General features: G+C 42.2%; 1 protein-coding gene across 1 annotated transcript; it reads right to left on the bottom strand.

Annotated features, from left to right (window-relative positions):
• Positions 1 to 7,126: 7,126 nt before the first annotated feature.
• On the bottom strand, positions 7,127 to 18,093 carry PSMA6 (proteasome 20S subunit alpha 6). The gene is made up of 7 exons (XM_054634856.2): positions 17,894 to 18,093; positions 13,936 to 14,030; positions 13,067 to 13,148; positions 12,753 to 12,908; positions 9,596 to 9,774; positions 8,884 to 8,978; positions 7,127 to 7,333 (listed from the first exon to the last, which is right to left on the bottom strand). Exons 1-7 carry the CDS (start codon positions 17,967 to 17,969, stop codon positions 7,276 to 7,278), a joined length of 741 nt encoding a protein of 246 aa, XP_054490831.1. The 5' UTR covers positions 17,970 to 18,093; the 3' UTR covers positions 7,127 to 7,275.
• Positions 18,094 to 18,292: the final 199 nt, after the last annotated feature.

Raw genomic sequence — 18,292 nt, 5'->3', positions numbered from 1 at the left:
GGGGAAAGAGAGAAGGGAAATGTGGCTGGGAAATTAGGATAAAAAGGAGGCTGCATCCTCCAAAAATTTGAGACACCCCAGGGGAATGCCCCATGGCCTCTCCCTTTATTCAAATAAAGTAAAAGAACTCCTCTGTCTCCTTTTTGGACATAAACTTCTGATGTTTGTGCATTAATTTTCCTGACAACACCAAGAGCCTAATGTCATGCACCTGAGCCTAGAAGCTCCAACAAGGCCCTTTGCCCACTCTGCACTTGCAGCACGTTTCGGTCTTTCAGCGCTTGTGAAAGCTCCGGTTCCAGCAGAGCAGGATTACAGCATGGATCTATCCACACAAGTCGATTCTTGTTACAAAGCACAAGTGCTCAGGTACTGTTTGGTGTGTTTTGATTTGCCACCAAAGTGGAAAAGCATCACACACTTGGTATTATCTGTATTTGAAATAAACACTGTAACATCATTTTGCAAATACACACTTCATCAACAGAAGTCGTTTCTCCTGCTGAACTCATTGCACGTGCTTTTATTTATCAATACATCCAGCATCAGTGAGCAGGAAAATCCAATCTATTCTCTTTTTCTCTATTAGTAACTAAATTCCCCTCTTGAGATTGACCTTTGCTACTTCATTCCTGTAATACAGACCACTTGTACTGTTACTTATCATTAATTTGTTTTGTTATCTTCCTTGTTTTGACAACACTGCTCTCTTTTCCTCACCTGCATACCAGGACATTCACACCATCTGGGTCTGTTTTTTTTCTTCTCCCCCCAGAATTATTTTGCAGCCCATCTCTGTACTGTAACTTCTGACTTTGAACCTATGGACTATGAATGCATTTTATACAGATGTCCCCTGATGAGCTACCTACACAAGAGCCCATGTCTGTTTCCTGCGTTGGAGTGAGAAAGATGTAGGTGTCAGGGCAAAGTAGTCAAAATAGGAAAAAAAGTTTACAAAATTACTTCCTTGTAAGTACTCTTGGCATCCATAGGCTATAACTATTTTTGCACTTCCAAAGCCAATTCTACACTATTTAGTACTTTATTTACTTGCTTTGTTACTAGGTAAGAGAGGTTAGTAATGGAAACTTCTCCTGGAGATAGGAATGGGGAACATCATCACCTAATCTCCTAACAAGTATTCAACAAACATTTCATGTGTGCAGACACCCACCAGGTGAAGAAACCGGGAGCTACAGGCTGAAAAAATCCACTGGAGTCTGAGGTTTTGGGCAACTTGCCACGACCTTGTGGCAAGTCAGGCAGCCTTCCTGGTCACCACTAAAAATCCTCCTTTCTTTCCCATCCTTTCTGCTAACAGCTCTGACTCCAGCAATCCTCAGCCTGCTTCCTGCTACCTTCAGGGGCAGTGAGTAACTAAGCTAACCTGGTAGCCGATTTTCATGGTTCACCACATCCTTAGATAAGAAACATTTTTTGTGTTTGTTTTTTTTCTGTCAGCAGGCATTTCCAAATACTGTTAACTGAAACTAGGCTAACATTCAATGCAAATAAATTTCTTCACAATGCCCTAAAGCTAGGCAAGGCTACAAGTGGTTTAAGAGACAGAAAAGGAAAAGAAAGAAAGGCTGCCCATCCCACTTGTGCTAAAACCCAATGCAAGGCAGCTGCTATGCCCTCTGGCAGCCAACTTGCTGCCGGTTCTCTTGATACCTTGTTGAAAGTTCTGGGTTCCTAAAAGACCTCATGGTGCACTGCCCAGAGAGACCCCCCTGCCTAGCCCAGCACACCAGCCTGCAGTTAGATCCCATGAAGGAGGTTTCCATGGATTATGACAACTAATATCCCGTCTTTCCCTGAGGAAAATATTTACTTACAAGGGAGGATTTTCACTGTCACTCCTGTCAGCTGTGCCACCAGTTTAACTCACCCCTCCTCATGGATCCTGTGCTGCACTGCCCCCTGTGCTGGCACTGCTATTGCAGCACCAGCACCAAGGTTAAACCAGGGTCCACACCGAGCTGTTCTTCTGGCTGGGTTTTGCTGGTTTGGGTTTTTTAAACATGAGCCTGTTTCTGTACCAGGTTCCCTGGGTAGCCCTGGAAATTGCTGGGCTATGCAGTGGTGACAGGAACAGAGGAACTGAGAAGGAGCTGCTATAAGAGCACTGTCCCCAAAGAAACCTTCCTCAGAGGAGATGGGACTAGTCTTGATGCTGCCCAAGCAAAGGCTCGAGTCAGCTGCTGACAAAGGCAAACACAACTCTGGTGAGCTGGGTGTCATCATACAGGTTTAAATCAAAGACTAGCCAAGGGGATAATGAGCTATGGAAACTCCTGCTCTTTGGTGATGAGGCTGTGGTTTCACAGTGGATTAAAGCAGAGGCAGTGCAATCCCATCTCCCTCTTCCACACCTGCACTACAGCCAATTTGGACCCAGAGTAAGACGACTCAGGTCACTTATGCAACAGAGAACTGAACTAAAAACCCCCAATGTTTTCCATCAATTAAGCAAAGAGAATGGCTCTTTACAAATACAAATAAGCACCACTGCTTGCTGAAGGAAGAGCCAGGGAAAAACCCAGGGAGACTGAGCACACCTGCAAACATGAGAGCAACATCAGATGGCAATGAGTGGCATCCCTCTTCCCGCTCATGCAATCCTGGTCCATGCACACTCATGCTATTTTTCTCCATCAGCTAGTAAATTTGACTCTAACTTGAGAGAGGGTTGCTTTCTAGTCTAAGGAATCTCAAAGGATTAAATACCTTATGTTCACAACTCTTCATGCCACTGGGTGTCACAAGAGTCAGTTTTCTGGAGGAGGAAACAAACACAATTTGCTGGCAAAAAATTGAAGTCTTGGCTTGGGTATGCTAATCTTCAGTGCATACTATGCTGCTAGAGGCTCAGAGAGAAAACTTCATTCCAGAGGCTTGTGGCCCAATGAATGTATCAGCTAAGCCACAATGACAGGTAGAAGACAGCCATGAAGTGCCTCTGCAGTGCCAGGAAGCTCAGCCATGGCTGGCAGGTTCTAAAAAGAACCAGGAGAAAAACACTATCCCCAAAAAGTGGAAGCACACACTAGTTGGAAGATGACTCAGTTCTGCCAAGCAGTTAGCTGGATTTTGATTTAGTGATATGGTGGCTCTATTTATTCATCAGCTTTATAGTGAAGTACCTAGGAGTTACCTTATTTAACATTGCAGCACAGGATTTTCATAGAAGATGATGACGTGGGTAAGATCATTACTACAGAAAAGATGAGAATGCTAAGAAAATCTTAGTGAAGAGGAGCAAATACTGCAAGTAACTAAGGGGTTTGTCAGTCCCTTAAAAATTTATCTATATAGATATACTACAAAGGACTGGTTAAAATGTTTCATGGGGTTTTCTAAAATATGAGAACCACAATAAACAAAGTCCAGACTATTTTAAACAACTTTGCATAAGCATGTGATGATCCTTGTTTTAGTTTGGGCATGAGAGCTTTACTGTTCCAACAGATCCTGAACTACAGGATGTCTTGCATTGTTTCCAAGTAGTTTGGGTTACAGCAAAACAACAGAACAGAACAAATTGTTACTAGCAAGAACTGGCTGGAACAAGCTGTGACAATTTAAAAATTTCCCATCTGAAAAAGCAAAAATTCACTGATCATAAAATGAAAAGCAATGTCCCTACCATTACCACCCTGGTAGCTTTTTTTTCCTAGAATAAAACATGAATACTGCTATGGATATGCTTCACAAAACTTGATCTCATGACCCAGTAAGGCTACTGTTTTGCAGAACTCAAAATAGCAGGCTTTGCTTCTATGCCAGGGGAAAAAAATGGGAAAGTTATATACTTTTTTTTCTTCAGAAACTAGAAAATGACAGCTGTAGTTCTTTGATCTTACTCCCAATAATGTGTGCTGAACCAAAATACTTCTTATTTGGTAAACCTGGACATTGATTTAATGCAAAACAGGACAGAGAAGGTAAAAAAGAATGCTGCATATAATTCCATGTCATTAAAATTACTGTGATCTATCTGCACGTACTGGCTCTATCTGAAATCCCCATCTACCCTTGTCCTCAGACTGTCATCAGCTTTACAGTGAAAATACACAGCCAAACACTGTGCATTACACAGTAGCTCATATTGCTCTTAAGATGTACCTGAAATCCTACAGAAGTTCACTACTGCCTGCCTTACCAGGATTGTTGTGTGTAAAGAGAGGGTCTCGTGAGTGGAGATTGGCCACAGTGACCACGAAGTGATCAAATCTAAAATCTGTGCTGACAGGAGGAAAAGTGCCAGGAAAACTTCAGCTCTAGGCACAAAGAGAGCAGACTTCAGGCTGCTCAGAAAGCTAATTAGTAAAATGGGAAAATGCCTTCAAATACCTAAAGAATGTGGTCATTGATCACAGCCAGCACAGCTCTGTGAAGGGAAAGTCCTGCTTATCAAACCTGATTTGCTGATTTTGCTAACTCACCCAGCTGATCAGGGGAAGCCAGTTGATCTAATCCTTTTGGATTTCAGTAAAGCTTTCCATACTGTCTCTTACAGGATCCTTCTGGACAAAATGTCCAGCACACAGCTGGATAAACACATCATGGGATGGGCGAGCAACTGGCTCCCCATTGAGCTACTTCTGTTTATAACACATACCATTACTGTCTTTGGGACTCCATCTGCATGGAGGGAGGGAGGTTACTCATCAGAAATCCAGATGATTTTCAGAGTTAATAAACACTGATTTACCTAAGCTGACTGCATGTACTTGGCATTAGCATCCTTACACTACAGCAGAGATAAAGAGCACTGGTAATGTGATGTGGACAGTTACAAGGTGCAGAGCCAGGACAGGTAGCACTGATGTGGGTCTGGTATGCAAATAAAACTCAATCCTGTTCCTGTTTAACTACTTGTGCATTCACACTGTAACTGCATCTGCCAGTCTTCAGCACTGGCACAACAAACCACAAACACATGGAGCAATCCCAAGTCTGGTCTCACTCTTTCTAAGCTCTACCCAAACTAGGAGCACCAGGATTGTACCACACATACTCCAGCTCCTTTGAAGTGCCAGGTTTGGAACAGCAGGTGATACTAGCTACAGCTCAGCACCAGCCACAGCTGTACAGCCCGGCTGCAGGTGATACTTGCTCCAGGGTGTGAAGAATGTGTTATATGTAATACATGGGGGTTTCCCATTCGGTCAGGTAACCCACCTGCATTGCTGCCTTATCTTCAGAAGCAAAAAGCTTTGACTAAAAAAGAAAAATCCCCATTATTAATATGAAAAGAGAACCACGAATTTCCTCTACAAGGAAAAATACTAGCAAAAATGTCATTAAAAAAAAGGCAACATTCACCATTGCCTTTATAAAAAAATAGGCAACATTCACAGTTAATATATAATAAGCTGTAGACAGCTTATTTCATAATCTCTGAACACAAGATGGGATGCTCTGCATTGCAAAACAGGCAAGGTATGAACAAACATCCACTGCTCTCAGAACCACCACCTGAGTTATACAATCCCATACAAACTCCAAAACTTAGAATTAAAGGACTTGCTGGGAATTTTGGGACTGATACAATGGAAATGTGCTCTAGTCATATGGATCCCTGATTGCCATCTTCCCTTTAATTTTTGTTCAAGAAGCCATTAGTGATGTTTTCCATACATTATCAAAGCTGATCAAGAACAAACTATCGATGGATGATATTTTGTGGCAGACTAAATAATGACCTGAGCCTACTCAAATTCCAGGTTGTTATACAACTGAAGTATTAGGAAGAAAGGTCCTAGGGGTTTTCAGAAACTGAGCTATCACTGGCAGCTGAAATGACACAGACCTTTCTAAATGTGCCATTAGCTGCACAAATTTGCTGATTGTTGCACGAACCCACACAGACTTCTCAGATAACCAACCCCAAACCAGAAGCAGAGGTCCTTATCTTATCTACACTGCATTAACTGACATGAGGGAAGCTGAAATGTGGAGGCATGAACAGAAATTCGAGAAGCTTTGTGAACTCCACAATTCACTATACATCTGATTCTCCTCAACTCAGTTATCACCTAAGGTTAGCATTATCCTTTATTGAAGCCACCAAACACTGAACTGCAGCTTCTTTACTACAATGAACTTGAAAAATACATATTCAAGGGGCTTTAACTGTAAAGCATGAAGAAAAAAAATAACCCAATCTCAGTTTCTGACAACTTATGAGGCCTTTCCCAAATGTCTTGAAAAAAATCAAAGAGAATTTTGGAATAATTAAAGCCAATATGAGAAGTGCACAGCAGAGAATGAAGGTAAGGAGTTATGCTGCATTAACTTGGCATTCTTTCAAGGAGACTTGTGTGCAACAAACTAAAACTGCCTGGTAATCTCTCCTTTCTCCTCAGTGCCTTCTCCCTCACAACTTCATCTCCCTGTTTACTGCTGAGGCTGAAACCTCTTTAATTGAAGCAAAACAAAAAGTTTTGTTTTTCCACCTTCAAGTTTTTGCAGTCTTATCTCCAAACCCAAAACCTCTGAAGGAGCAAGAATTGCTTCCCAGAGACCTTCCTGTTCAAGGACTTTGTCTATTGGCCCTGTCTAGCCCCAACACTGCTCAAAGCCTCCAAACCTGGTAGGTGACTAAGCAAAAATCCCAAAGTACACTACACACAGAGTATTTTCCCTAAATAAATGTCAGCTTCAGAGCTGTTTAATTATAGAAGACATCTCTTAAATCCACTACATGCACTGCAAATAAATCAGTCCAAAGGACTGGACTTGGACTCACAGCTCAAGCTTTTGCCTTCTGCTTTTGCCCTATATCCTCATATAAACCTGAGCAAATAAGGTCTTTCTAACTTCCCCACAATTAAATCAGTAACGTTGTAAGGCTTTCAACATCAGGCCATGGAGAGAACAAACACGAATGTAGGAATTATCTCAAGACACACACCACCACAAAAGCTGATATTAACTTTACACAAAGAGCCAAATAGCTCAGATGGAAAATACAGCTCAGAGCATAAAATTTCTCTTAAACTACAATTAAAAGGCAGGCAATTACCACAGAAACACTAAAAGTCATCAAGCATTTTGATGACAATTTCATAGAATTGGAAGTTTAAAAAATAACATTGAAAGGAGACACCAAGAATTTCAAAAACCTCTGTTTTATTTGTACAGAGTAAAATACATCATATAGTGAACACTGTTTCCCACCCATAATCTAAAACCATTATTAAGTGTTTTCTTTTCACCAAACATCCTGGCCAGAAGCACAGACAATGGAAATGGGAATGCTAATTAGTCTCTCTCTGCCAGAGCTACAAGGTGCACATCAATCTCTGCTTCTGTAAGGATCCTGAAAGAACAAAAAGAAATCTTAAATAGCTTAAATGATTCTTCCCCTTAAGCTCCAATATTACCTAATATCTATACAAATAAGTTTTACAGCAATGCATCTTTCTGCCCTTTAAAGCCTTGCTGCCAGTGCCACAGGCTGACATTCCAATTCTCTTGAAAAATAAAGGAAGAATCAAAGGCACTAGAGAGCAAGGAGGTAACAAATGACAGAAAAATAACAGGTAATTCTTCATGAGTAATGCATTTGCAAGTTGAGACCTAGTGAGAAGGTAGCTTGATCCCTTGAGTGGCAGGAGAAAAGGGCTCATGCAGCTCCTGTGTGCTTTCTCACAAACACTGTGCTGCTCTGTTGTCCTCAGCACACACCACCAAATACAAAACCACCCACCATCACCATGTCCACCTTAAAAACATTAGGAAGGAAGCACTTAAAAGACTGAACCTGAAGGGCCCAAAGGTTTGGGCTCAGTTCCCACTTCCCAAGTAGTTATACTAAAGTAACAGCAGACTTTGTTCCAAATTTTACTTTGTTCCTCTCTTCTTTTTTAATAAAAAACTCAAAAACCCCCTCAATTAAAGACTAAAGCAGAAATAACTGAATCCCTCTGCAGCAAGCCAGACTTACCTAAATTTTAGGTAATTGCTAAATACCTGGAGGGCTCTTTTGCATTATAAAAGCTCCCCCAAAGTTTTTCTCCCACACTTCATGCATACTCCTGTAGCTATACAGTGTGCTGTGAGCAGGCTGCCAAGTACACTGTATCCCACATGAAGCTTTCCTGCCCTCAGCAGGAAGACTCCCAGGCACTGCCCAGGTGATGCTGGTGCACCCAGTGTGCTGCAGGCAATAATGGAGGAGGGAAGAAATAGCAGGTGCCTTGCTCTCATGCTAGATGGGACTGCAGAGTACTTGGAAAGGAGATAGTTCAGCCATTTTCAAATCACTAGTGATTTTTTAAATCCATGATCTTTTAATCTTACCAAATTTAAATACAGTTTTTTAAACTGCACAAGTCCATAATCTGTTAATTACGTATTTTAGAAGTTAAGAAATGCTAACAGTTAAAAGATGAGCAAGAATAATTTAAAGATTCATTTTAGAAAAAGAATAAAGAATTAAGGGACTTGTAAATATTCCATAATATAAACCAGACTTTACTGCATTAGTTAGTATGACTATGATTTGGAAGTGGACTCCAGATACCATTACTATGAAAAATTTTTATGCTTCTATGCATGAAAACACATCTAGACCAGATGTAACTACATTTCAATCATCACAGAAAGCCATACCCTTTTAAGACATGAAAGGGATCGCTTTTCTCTGCTAAATCCCTGAACCATGTCACACATTTTAAAACTGCATTATTCTTTTTACACAACGTTTTCTACCTCTACACATTTTGAAGAGTTACAAGTAAAAAGCCCTTCAAAACTTCAATCCCTTAAATTTATCTCTTTTTCTCAATTTACAATTACACAATAAGGTAAAACTAATTGCACATAATCACAGAAACACACCAAGTTTTATCAACACTGATTGCTTACCTGAACTTAGGATTTTCCACTGTGACTACACCAACTTCTATTTCAGAAGGTTTGAAATCAATGGATAGTACAGTAGACAGGCATGTTATTGCTGTCTGAAAGATGAAAAAACCCCTATCATTAGAAAGAAAGCACTAATTCTTTTTTTTTCTCTCTTAATAGACATAGCATTAACAACTATCCTTCCTTCTGGTTTAAAGTTACTTCCTCTCACTTCAAAATCTCAGCTTAGAAATTCCAAATAGTTTCCCCTTGCTACAGATTACAGCCCCTCTCCAGTCCTCTCTCTAAAAAGCCTAATCTACAAAAAGCAAAGGGACATGTTTTCATGGCAGAAAAAGACACAACAAAACCAAAACCTTTTATCATGCAAAGATACTGTTTGAAATATCTTCTAATATGTTAAGTCATACTGGTATCCCCAAAATTAAGCACTGTAGTAACCAAACAGCAGCTACAGTGGGAGTGCTACAATCATAGAATCTGCTTCAGCTAACATAAAGCAAAAAAAGCAGATTAGATGACCATTCAAATACTTGCAGAATAGCTTCAAAGGATTTTCTGGTTGGAATAGCTGTATTTGCTCTGGCAGCAATACAGAACTGTAGTGAATGAGGAAATGCCTAAAACATTTCTCTGCATTGCAAGCCTACATGCAGCATATTCATCAAAAATACTTTAAACAAATTTTAATTTCCTTCTGCTGGCCTACCTCTACTGTTTGTTCATATGTCCAGTCAAATTTCTTCTTTACTTTCTTTTCAAGAAAACTGGTTGACTCTGTCTGTTTAACTCCTGCAGCTGTGGCCTTGAATCCACAGTAGTAACCTGCTGGGTCACACTTGTATACCTGAGGGCCATGTTCTTCATCAATACCAATCAAAATCATACCTTGAAGAGAAAATTTGTTAATTTATTTATTTTCCCCATTTTAGCAATTTAATTCAACTGAAGAGCAGAATGGATAGTCCTCTCTGTGAAAAAACATGCATGCATAGCAGTACACCTTTGGGAATCAGTCCCATACCTGGAGCTGTGATTTCCTTTTTATCTCTAATTTGCCATTTCTTACCAGCATCTCATTACCAGGTGTACAACCCAGGTCAGCAGAAACTGTATTTCTGTCATTCCCAAAGAAGGCATTCTCACTGAACATACAAACATTTTTGCCATGCTCAGTGTGTACAGAATCATAAAGTCAGGAAATAAAGTTTTATCCTGATAGAAAGTTTACCAAGCCACAGCTCACATCCTGTGTTATATGACACAAATGTCTAAACAATATTTCAATTACCATTGAAATATTTCAGACACAAATGTCTAAACAATATTTCAATTACCATTGCCTTTTACTAGAAAGCAACTTTACAAACATACTGAAATGAATGGAAATATTAAAAGATCAAATTTAGATTTCTTGTTTGTAACCCTGAAAAACAGTGCATTACATACCTTTTTCTCTTTAAATTTAAAAAAAAATCTGAAATGAGAAGTGGAAATATCAGGACATAACTGAGTCCCTGAAGATCATCTGATTAAGTGTTGTGAAGCTGAACAGTTTTCAAGTAACACAAACTGACCACATCACTGAAATTCATGTGTTCACCCTCACTTCTTGATTTACAGCTGCATTATCTCAACATGCATATTAAAAAAAAAGTCAAAACCAATACTTGCAATAAAAACCCAAAACAGAACAAGGTCATGTTTTTCAATTATTTTCACTTTACACTTGTGTAACTTTTAACTAGTAGTTAGAGATGATAAACTTCTGAGCAGCTATTACTAAAACAGAAAAAAAAATCCCCTCATATTTTCAAAAAAGCTAAGGGAAGTAAAGAAAAATGCATTTTTATTCATGTATTTTAAAAAAGGAATTTCCAGCAGTATCGAGGCATGGGAAATGCCAAGGGAAGAAAGAAACAATCTTTCCTGAAAATTACAAGCACACAAGTATAGGAGAATTGCCCCATCATGGAAATTGTGGTGCAACTCTGAATGTTGCTTCTTTAGTGAGAAGTCTTAGTGCCTACTGTCCTACTGTGATTACGAGAAGTGATTCATCAATTCTGAAACTATTGTCCTTAAAAAAAAACAACAAAAAACAAAACCCAAAACCCAACCAATCAAAAAGAAACTCAGAATGTTTAATGAAAAAGTAATTGAGGAAACCTGTTAAGTGTTTTACCTCAGTTCCTGAACAGCCTGACAGCATGTTTAGAATTTGCTTATGGCCAAACGTAAGAGGAAACACAAGTCAGAACCAACCCCAGAACACACAGATGACCGGGAACATCTACAAAAAATGACTCAACACACAACTTCTTTTTAAGCTGCATTTGCTGTTATAAAAGAAGATACGTAGAAATATTTGCAAGGGAAATATTTTAGACACTTTTTCCTCTACATTACATATACAATAGTTAAGTTAGGAGAAAAAAATTTGTAAATCTGTCCTATACCTACTACTTAGATAAAAAAGCCAAAAAACCTGCACAAAGATAACTGCACTCTCCATCTCTCTCTTTTACAGTGCTGTTTACCCAGACACAGAGCACTGGGCTTGCATGGCAAGGTTTTGGTAGTGAGAGGGCTAAAGGGCTGGCTGCTGTGAGGAGCTGCCAGAAGCTTCCCGTGTCCAAAGGAGCCGAAGCCAGCTGGCTCCAAGACCAACCTGCTGCTGGCTGAGGCCAAGCCCATCCACAGTGGTGGTAGTGCCTCTGGGATAACATATTTAAGAAAGAAAAAAAAAAGAAGGAAATTGCAGACAGAGAAGAGAGGAGTGAGAATATGTGAGAGGAACAACTTTGCAGGCACTGAGGCAAATGACGGAGGGAAGGAGCTGCCAGAGCTGAGACTCCCCTGCAGCCTGTGGTGTGAGGCAGCTGTGGCCCTGCAGCCTGTGGTGTGAGGCAGCTGTGGCCCTGCAGCCCCTGGAGGAGCCCACACTGGAGCATGTGGATGCCTGGAGGAGGCTGTGGCCCCACGTGGAGCCTGTCCTGGGACAGGCTTCTGGCAGGACCAGTGGTGCTGTGGAGAAAGGAGCCCACACTGGAGCAGCCTGTTCCTGCAGGACTGCACCCCACATAAGGTGGGCTACTTGCTGGAGCAGTTTGTGAAGAACTGAGGGCTGTGAGAAGGACTCACTTTGGAGAAGTTCCTGGAGCACTGTCTCCTGTGGGAGACACACTGGAGCATGGGAGGAGTGTGAGGAGTCCTCCCCCTGAGGAAGATGTAGCAGCAGAAAAACAACGTACTATGTACTGACCCCATTCCTATCTCCCTGTGCCACTATGGGAGAGGTAGAGAACCAGGAATAAAGTTAAATCTGTGAAGGAGGTAGGGGGCAAGTGTTTTGAAAATTTGGTTTTGCTTGTTAATAACTCAGTTAATTTCCCCAAGGTGGATCTGTTTTGCCCATGGAGGTAATTGGTGAGTGACCCCTCCGTGCCCTTATCTTGACCCAAAGGCTTTCCATGGTATTTTTTCTCTTCTATGTCTAGCTGAGGAAAGGAGTGATGGAGAGACTTTTGCAGACACTTGGCATCCATCCAGGGTCAAACCACCACAAAAAGATACAGTTACAAAGAGCATCTCCTGCTCACAGATACCACTGCACAGTGCAAACACATCAGGACCCCCAAAATCTAAGGTGAAATAGTATCAGAGAGGCTACATTATTTCAAATGCTGAGTTAGTGGTAAAATCAGGGCTCCAGTTCAAGACCTACAACACTGCTCTCTCATTCAGCTGTTCATCCCCCTTACACCCTCAGTTACCCATTTTGAAAATGGGTGAGAATTTCTTACATATGAATTTGCAAACTTAGAGAAGAAACAGTAAAGATCATTTTCATACACTGTACTTACAGCAACCAAGGGGCCTCATTTCAGCATTCTGTGTATAGACCTGAGAAATATCTGCAATCCTTTTACACAGCATATCCACAGGGATGTCATATCCATACTTGTACTTCCAGTTAGCAGCCTCATAGCGGGCTCTCTGCACCTGGGATCTGCTGTCAGCTAGACAAAGAGAACTAATATTAATTCCACTGAATATATACCATCTTTATTTCTAGCACTGCCTAAGAATATAATTCCAGGTCCAACTTTACATTGTCTTTAAATATACCCATGAGAACTAGGTAAGTTCTCCAAAACCAGATGGGTGAATTAAATACCTGTCATTCCCGTCATCACACAACCAATATTTTCAGTAATCTTGAATAAATGAGTCACTGTGTTGGAATCCAGTAACTTGTCCTAAAGAGGAAACAGAAATAATGTAATAGCAAACACTGTCCTCAAAATAAAAAGAAAACAAACAAACAAAAAAGCCCCCAAACTCTGAATCCTCTGTTTTTTACAGAAGAGCCCAAAAGGATCCATAACAGCTACAAATTGTCTTTCAGGCTTTCAATTTTTACTGCTGTAGGCATGCAAAGGAAGAAATCGGAGAACAGGGAAGAATAAAACCACAGATCTGGAGAAGGAGAACAAGAAGAACATGATCAACATCACAGTCCTTTTCCCTCTGAAGAAACTGAGAACCCACATACAAAAGCTTGCTCTCTTATTGCATGCTGCCCTTCAAACATAAAAGAATTTCCCCCCTTTTTCAACAGTACATCACCACTGAGCTGAAACACTCTCAAAAACCTATGAAAAGCATGCTCTATGTGCTATTGGTATAATATTTTCTCAGCAGAAATTCAAGGAATCAGGGAACTGATTATGGACAACTCAGCCCTTTGCAAGCCATGAATATTGAGCAATGAATGCATGCTCAATACAGCAGGGTCAACTTATATTTTAGATTTATCCCTTCAACAGCTACAGAGAAAACCAATATAGCACTACTTAGTGAGAAAATGTACAGTTGAGCACTACATGGAACTAGAACTTGTAATAAGCAGAATGATACTTATACATTCAGTTCAAATAGCAATTTATGTCAGTGCTAATAAGAATAATATCAATATTGCTGAGTCTCACCCCATCTTTTTTACTCCTCTCCTTTCAGACTTGCCCTCAAAACCAGACTACTTACAGGTACTTTCTTCTGTGTTACAATTACTGCAGAATCTTTCCCACGAACAGCTACAGATGTAAGTCCACCTTGGTTTATGGCCTTAAATGCATATTCTAGAAAAAGATACAAATGTTAATAAAAAACTTGTGTCAGAGACACTAGTACAAGTAACAATTCCCCCCAACACATGATCCCACTAATTTATGGCCTTTTAATACTTTAATACTTGTGCAACACTTTCTGTCCTTAAGATCTTTAGTACAATGTGCATTGACTCTCTTCACAAAAACACTGTCACTGCTTCCTTCAAATGTTTCTTCTAATTTGACTTTTTGTTCAGTTCAAGCTGAACAGCAACTGAATAAGTTTTAGAACAAAAATGCTGTTTTGAACTTGACCAAAATTGTCCAACCTGAATCTACAGTAACCATAAATTCTTACAGAAGAATTCTTGACATGAATTTTAGTATTTTAAAGGATGCAAGCTTCTTTTCCAATTTTTACTGATATAGATGAAAAGTGGTAAGATGACACAGGAGACAGGTTTTAACTATCATATTTTCTGACTTGACATTCTTACTTTTTATAGTGAAAGCTACACAGATGCCAGTTAAACAGTGTTGTTCGTGTAAGTACAATGGATTAAGAAGCAAACGCTAAAGTAACAGTCATGGAAATATCCAAGAAACAAATTTCTCCTGATTGATGGTTTCAAAAGCCTTAGGCACAAGAACTTTAAAAACCTGGCAACATTTGATAAGCATTCAGAAATTCCTAATATCTGGCTGAGTGGTAAGTTTCAGACAGCAGCTAAATGTAGGTGAGATTTTTGTTAGCCACGCATGTGAACCCAGAATTTGGAATATGTCTACAAATAGCACAGCAAATTGCTAAAACTATTTTAAAATAATGGGAGCAAGAAACTTGGCTATTTTAAAAGCTGCACTCAGATCTATAGAAGAAATTGCACAACAGAGGAGTAATAATCTGAAGAAGAAAAAAATTCAAACCTTGCATATTAATGTTCAATCTGCAGAGTCGTTGTTAAGGAAGGGCTCACTGTGGTGTATTTATGGCACTGCATTTACTACTCTCAGACATCAGAGCATTTACTATTTACTTATTTACTGTTTATTTATTTATTTTAGCATTTGCTATTTACCTATTTACTGGTTACCCAAATGTGCCATAAAGGATGTTCCCCCTTTCCCTCTGCACAACTGTGCCCACCTGGGATGATCAGTGCCAGCCTGCAGCAGAGCCCAAACCCCAGTAAGAAAGGAGCCAGTGCTGCCTGCAAACTGGCCATGCCCGAAGCCCCGAGCACAGGCTTTGCACCACTTGTCTATTTATCTGTACAACCCCCTGAAGGCAGGGGGTAAAGCAGATGGACAGAGCCAACCTTTTTGCACTGATGCTCAATGACAGGACCAAATCAGAGCTGACTGGAACAAACTGAAACAGGAGGGTCCAGTACCTGAAAACATGTTTTCCTGTGATGGTGACTGAGCACTGGAACCGGTTGCCTGTAAAACCCATCTGGAAACACTCCTGGGCATCCAGCTCTAGGTGGGCCTCCTTGGGCAGGGGCTTGGGGCCAGACAATCTCCAGAGGGCCCACCTAATCTCAGCCACTCTGTGCTTCTGTGACACTTAGGTGGCAGTAGGAATCGATGCCTATCACAAACTGGGTTTTGCTCACAACTCCCAACAACCAGGCTTGAGAAACTGCAGCCCCTGATTACCACCTCGATTGCCCAGTTTTCAAGGAAACAAGCCAAAAGGTGAAGTGGCTCTTACAATGTAACAAATCCGAGTTGCTAGTGCTGTTTTAAGTCTGTTTACTGCTATGTAAGTATTTCAGCAGCACTGCAGACATTCTCTGTGAAAAGAGCAGTCCCTTTCTGTTCCCTGAATACATGGCTACAGCCAGAAATTTTACTGTAGTAATTTTTCTTTTCTCCCAAAACTCCACTGAGAAGAAACACCACCTTTGAAGACTGAAATTAATAGGTAGCAGGAGAACACTGATGCTCTGAGAAATTTTAACCACAGTAATGTGAAATAACTGTTAAGTTTTCTAATATGAGATCAAAGGCACATGAGTTTTCTGAGCTTTGGAAGCAGAAGACAGACCTAAGACGAAGTATAGCATTTCAGTCCAGTATCACTATGCTGGAAGTCTCTGTTCCCATACTGCCAAATTCCAGAAAAAACTCAAGTTTTAAGGCAATCTTAGAGCAACACATGTCCATGCTCATCCTTGACAGCCCCTAGCTAACCTTAATCCAGCAAAGAGACAAAACAAAACCACCTAATGTGGACATTTGATTGCAAACAAGCATGAGATTTCTGCCCATGCTGTGGTTAGATGCTGGCAAACAGAGACACCCATGGGGCACCATGCCCAAGTTACCAGCCTGGCTGTAAGTAAAGTGAGCTCATTCTTTCTTGAAGTTAACATCTACATATTTTTCTTCCTATAGCACATAGATACTTAAAATAGCTTTAAGACAGCTTCAGGCTGTCTTAAAGTGCAGAAGCTCTCAAATACACAGATACTTGTTTCTAAGACACTGTTAAAAGGTATGGAGGTACCACACATTTCTCATATATTAACCTACTGGCTAAATACACCCCAGAGGCAGAAAACCAAGGCTCAGTTTCCTCTCTGCTACAGAATGCAGAAACCATTCCCAACAAGCAGCACTGTGACAGAGACAGTGGGAAGTGATGCAGACCAACCAGCCTGTTTTAGTGGTAGCTGAAGGTGGGAGCCCAGGACTCCTCTGCCACAGAACCACTGAAACCTTGTGTGAGGAAGCACTGTCCCTACCACCCCTACATATAAGGGACAATAAACATCACACGTGCTCCAGATATAAGACAGCATCCACATGTAGGTATCTAGTACAGGCACCTTCCTAATTCTTCCTTGCAGAAGGGACTGCTTAAGAGTGGGCCACCTGTCCATGAGGCCTAATCCACACAGGCTTCTTCCTGAGAAAAACTCAAGGGCAGTCACAAAAAAACTACATGGCTGCCACGGGCAATTAATGAAATCTGACTCCAGCAAGCTCCTTTCCTGGAGAACAGGTGGATTTACAGACATAACATGCAGTGGATGTGCAGTGAAGGCAGCATCAGGATGATGCTGCAGAACAGTTCATCTGTCCCTGTTGAGAGGCTCCTCCAGGGGCACTCCCAAACTACTGTCCTGGCACACTCTGAGCTGGCTGTATCCTGCACAAGGGGCACCAGGATGTGCTTCTGTACAAGCTGGTGCACTGCAAAAATAGGAATAACAGAATCAGTGGCTTACAGAAGCTGAAGCTTGGCTTCAGATTATTCCAAGAAACCTGAAAACAAAGGATGGTTGCTGCTATCTCACAGGCCACAGAACAAGCGGCATTCAGGAGTAACAAGAAAGTGCATGAGTTACACCCAAGAAGTGACTTTGTCACTCCGGCATGCAGGGTTTGAGGCAGGTCAAATCCCATTTCAATCATTTATCATAGCTCTCAGATCCCAAAACGCAGCGCTCCGAGGCTTGGCAAGATTCACTCAAAGAAACACTTAAGGGAGACTAAACAGCCTCTGGAGAGCGGCAGCTTTGGTCTCCAAGCATCTGAAATGGAACACCGAGGGCTCAGAGGAGACCCCCCCGGTGCCAGGGGACACTCGAGAGAGCCGAGCCCACCCTGGCTCTAGGTTTTCCTGATTTCATGCGAGGATCCCTTCCCCTGGTCCCCACGGCGGGACGACCGGGACCGCCGCCGCTCCACGCTCCCACCAGGCTTTCCCCCACACACGGCGGCACCAGGCCAGGCGGGAGCCGGGACTCCCGAGCCACGAGAGGCGCCGCGCCTCGCCCCTCCGCACAGGCCGCCGGCCGCGGACCCGCTCGGCGGGGAGCGCGGGCAGGCCGGGCCCGTGACGGGGCAGTTCGGCGGCGGCCCCGCGGCCGGACACGCACCGACTTGGTAGAGGCGGCCCTCGGGCGAGAAGATGGTGATGTGCCGGTCGAAGCCGGCGCTGGAGCCGCGGGACATGGCGGGAGCGGCGCGGGCCGGGGGGAGCTGTCCGCGTGCAGGGCCCCGCCGCAGCCGCAGGCACCGCCGGAGCGCTTCCGGGTCACGCGCGTACCCCGCGCAGGCGCGCGCCTCTCCCGCACCGTCACGGTCCGGTACCGGCGCTGCGCATGCGCGAGTCCCGCGGCCGCCGCGCCGAGACACGTCACGGAGGGCGCGAGCGGAAGGCGGGGCTCTGCCGCGGCGGCGGCTGTTGCTGTTGCTGCTGTGACACTGGCTGTGACAGTGACAGTGAGGTGAGGCTCGGCTCGGCTCGGCTCAACTCGTGGAAACCTGGAAGCCCG

The sequence above is a fragment of the Agelaius phoeniceus genome, chromosome 6, assembly GCF_051311805.1.
Source record: "Agelaius phoeniceus isolate bAgePho1 chromosome 6, bAgePho1.hap1, whole genome shotgun sequence".
NCBI lineage: Eukaryota > Metazoa > Chordata > Aves > Passeriformes > Icteridae > Agelaius > Agelaius phoeniceus.
The sequence above is the reverse complement of the archived record's forward strand: the minus strand, read 5'-3'. Positions and strand labels throughout refer to the sequence as shown.

What these genes read in the sequence shown, in the direction of transcription:
- PSMA6 (XM_054634856.2), bottom strand. Translation starts at nt 17,969, where the DNA reads ATGTCCCGCGGCTCCAGCGCCGGCTTCGACCGGCACATCACCATCTTC. An exon ending in TAACACAGAAGAAAGTACCT is followed by an intron (nt 13,149 to 13,935) that starts GTAAGTAGTCTG and finishes TTTCCTCTTTAG; the next exon opens with GACAAGTTACTGGATTCCAA. An exon ending in TGTGATGACGGGAATGACAG is followed by an intron (nt 12,909 to 13,066) that starts GTATTTAATTCA and finishes CTCTTTGTCTAG; the next exon opens with CTGACAGCAGATCCCAGGTG.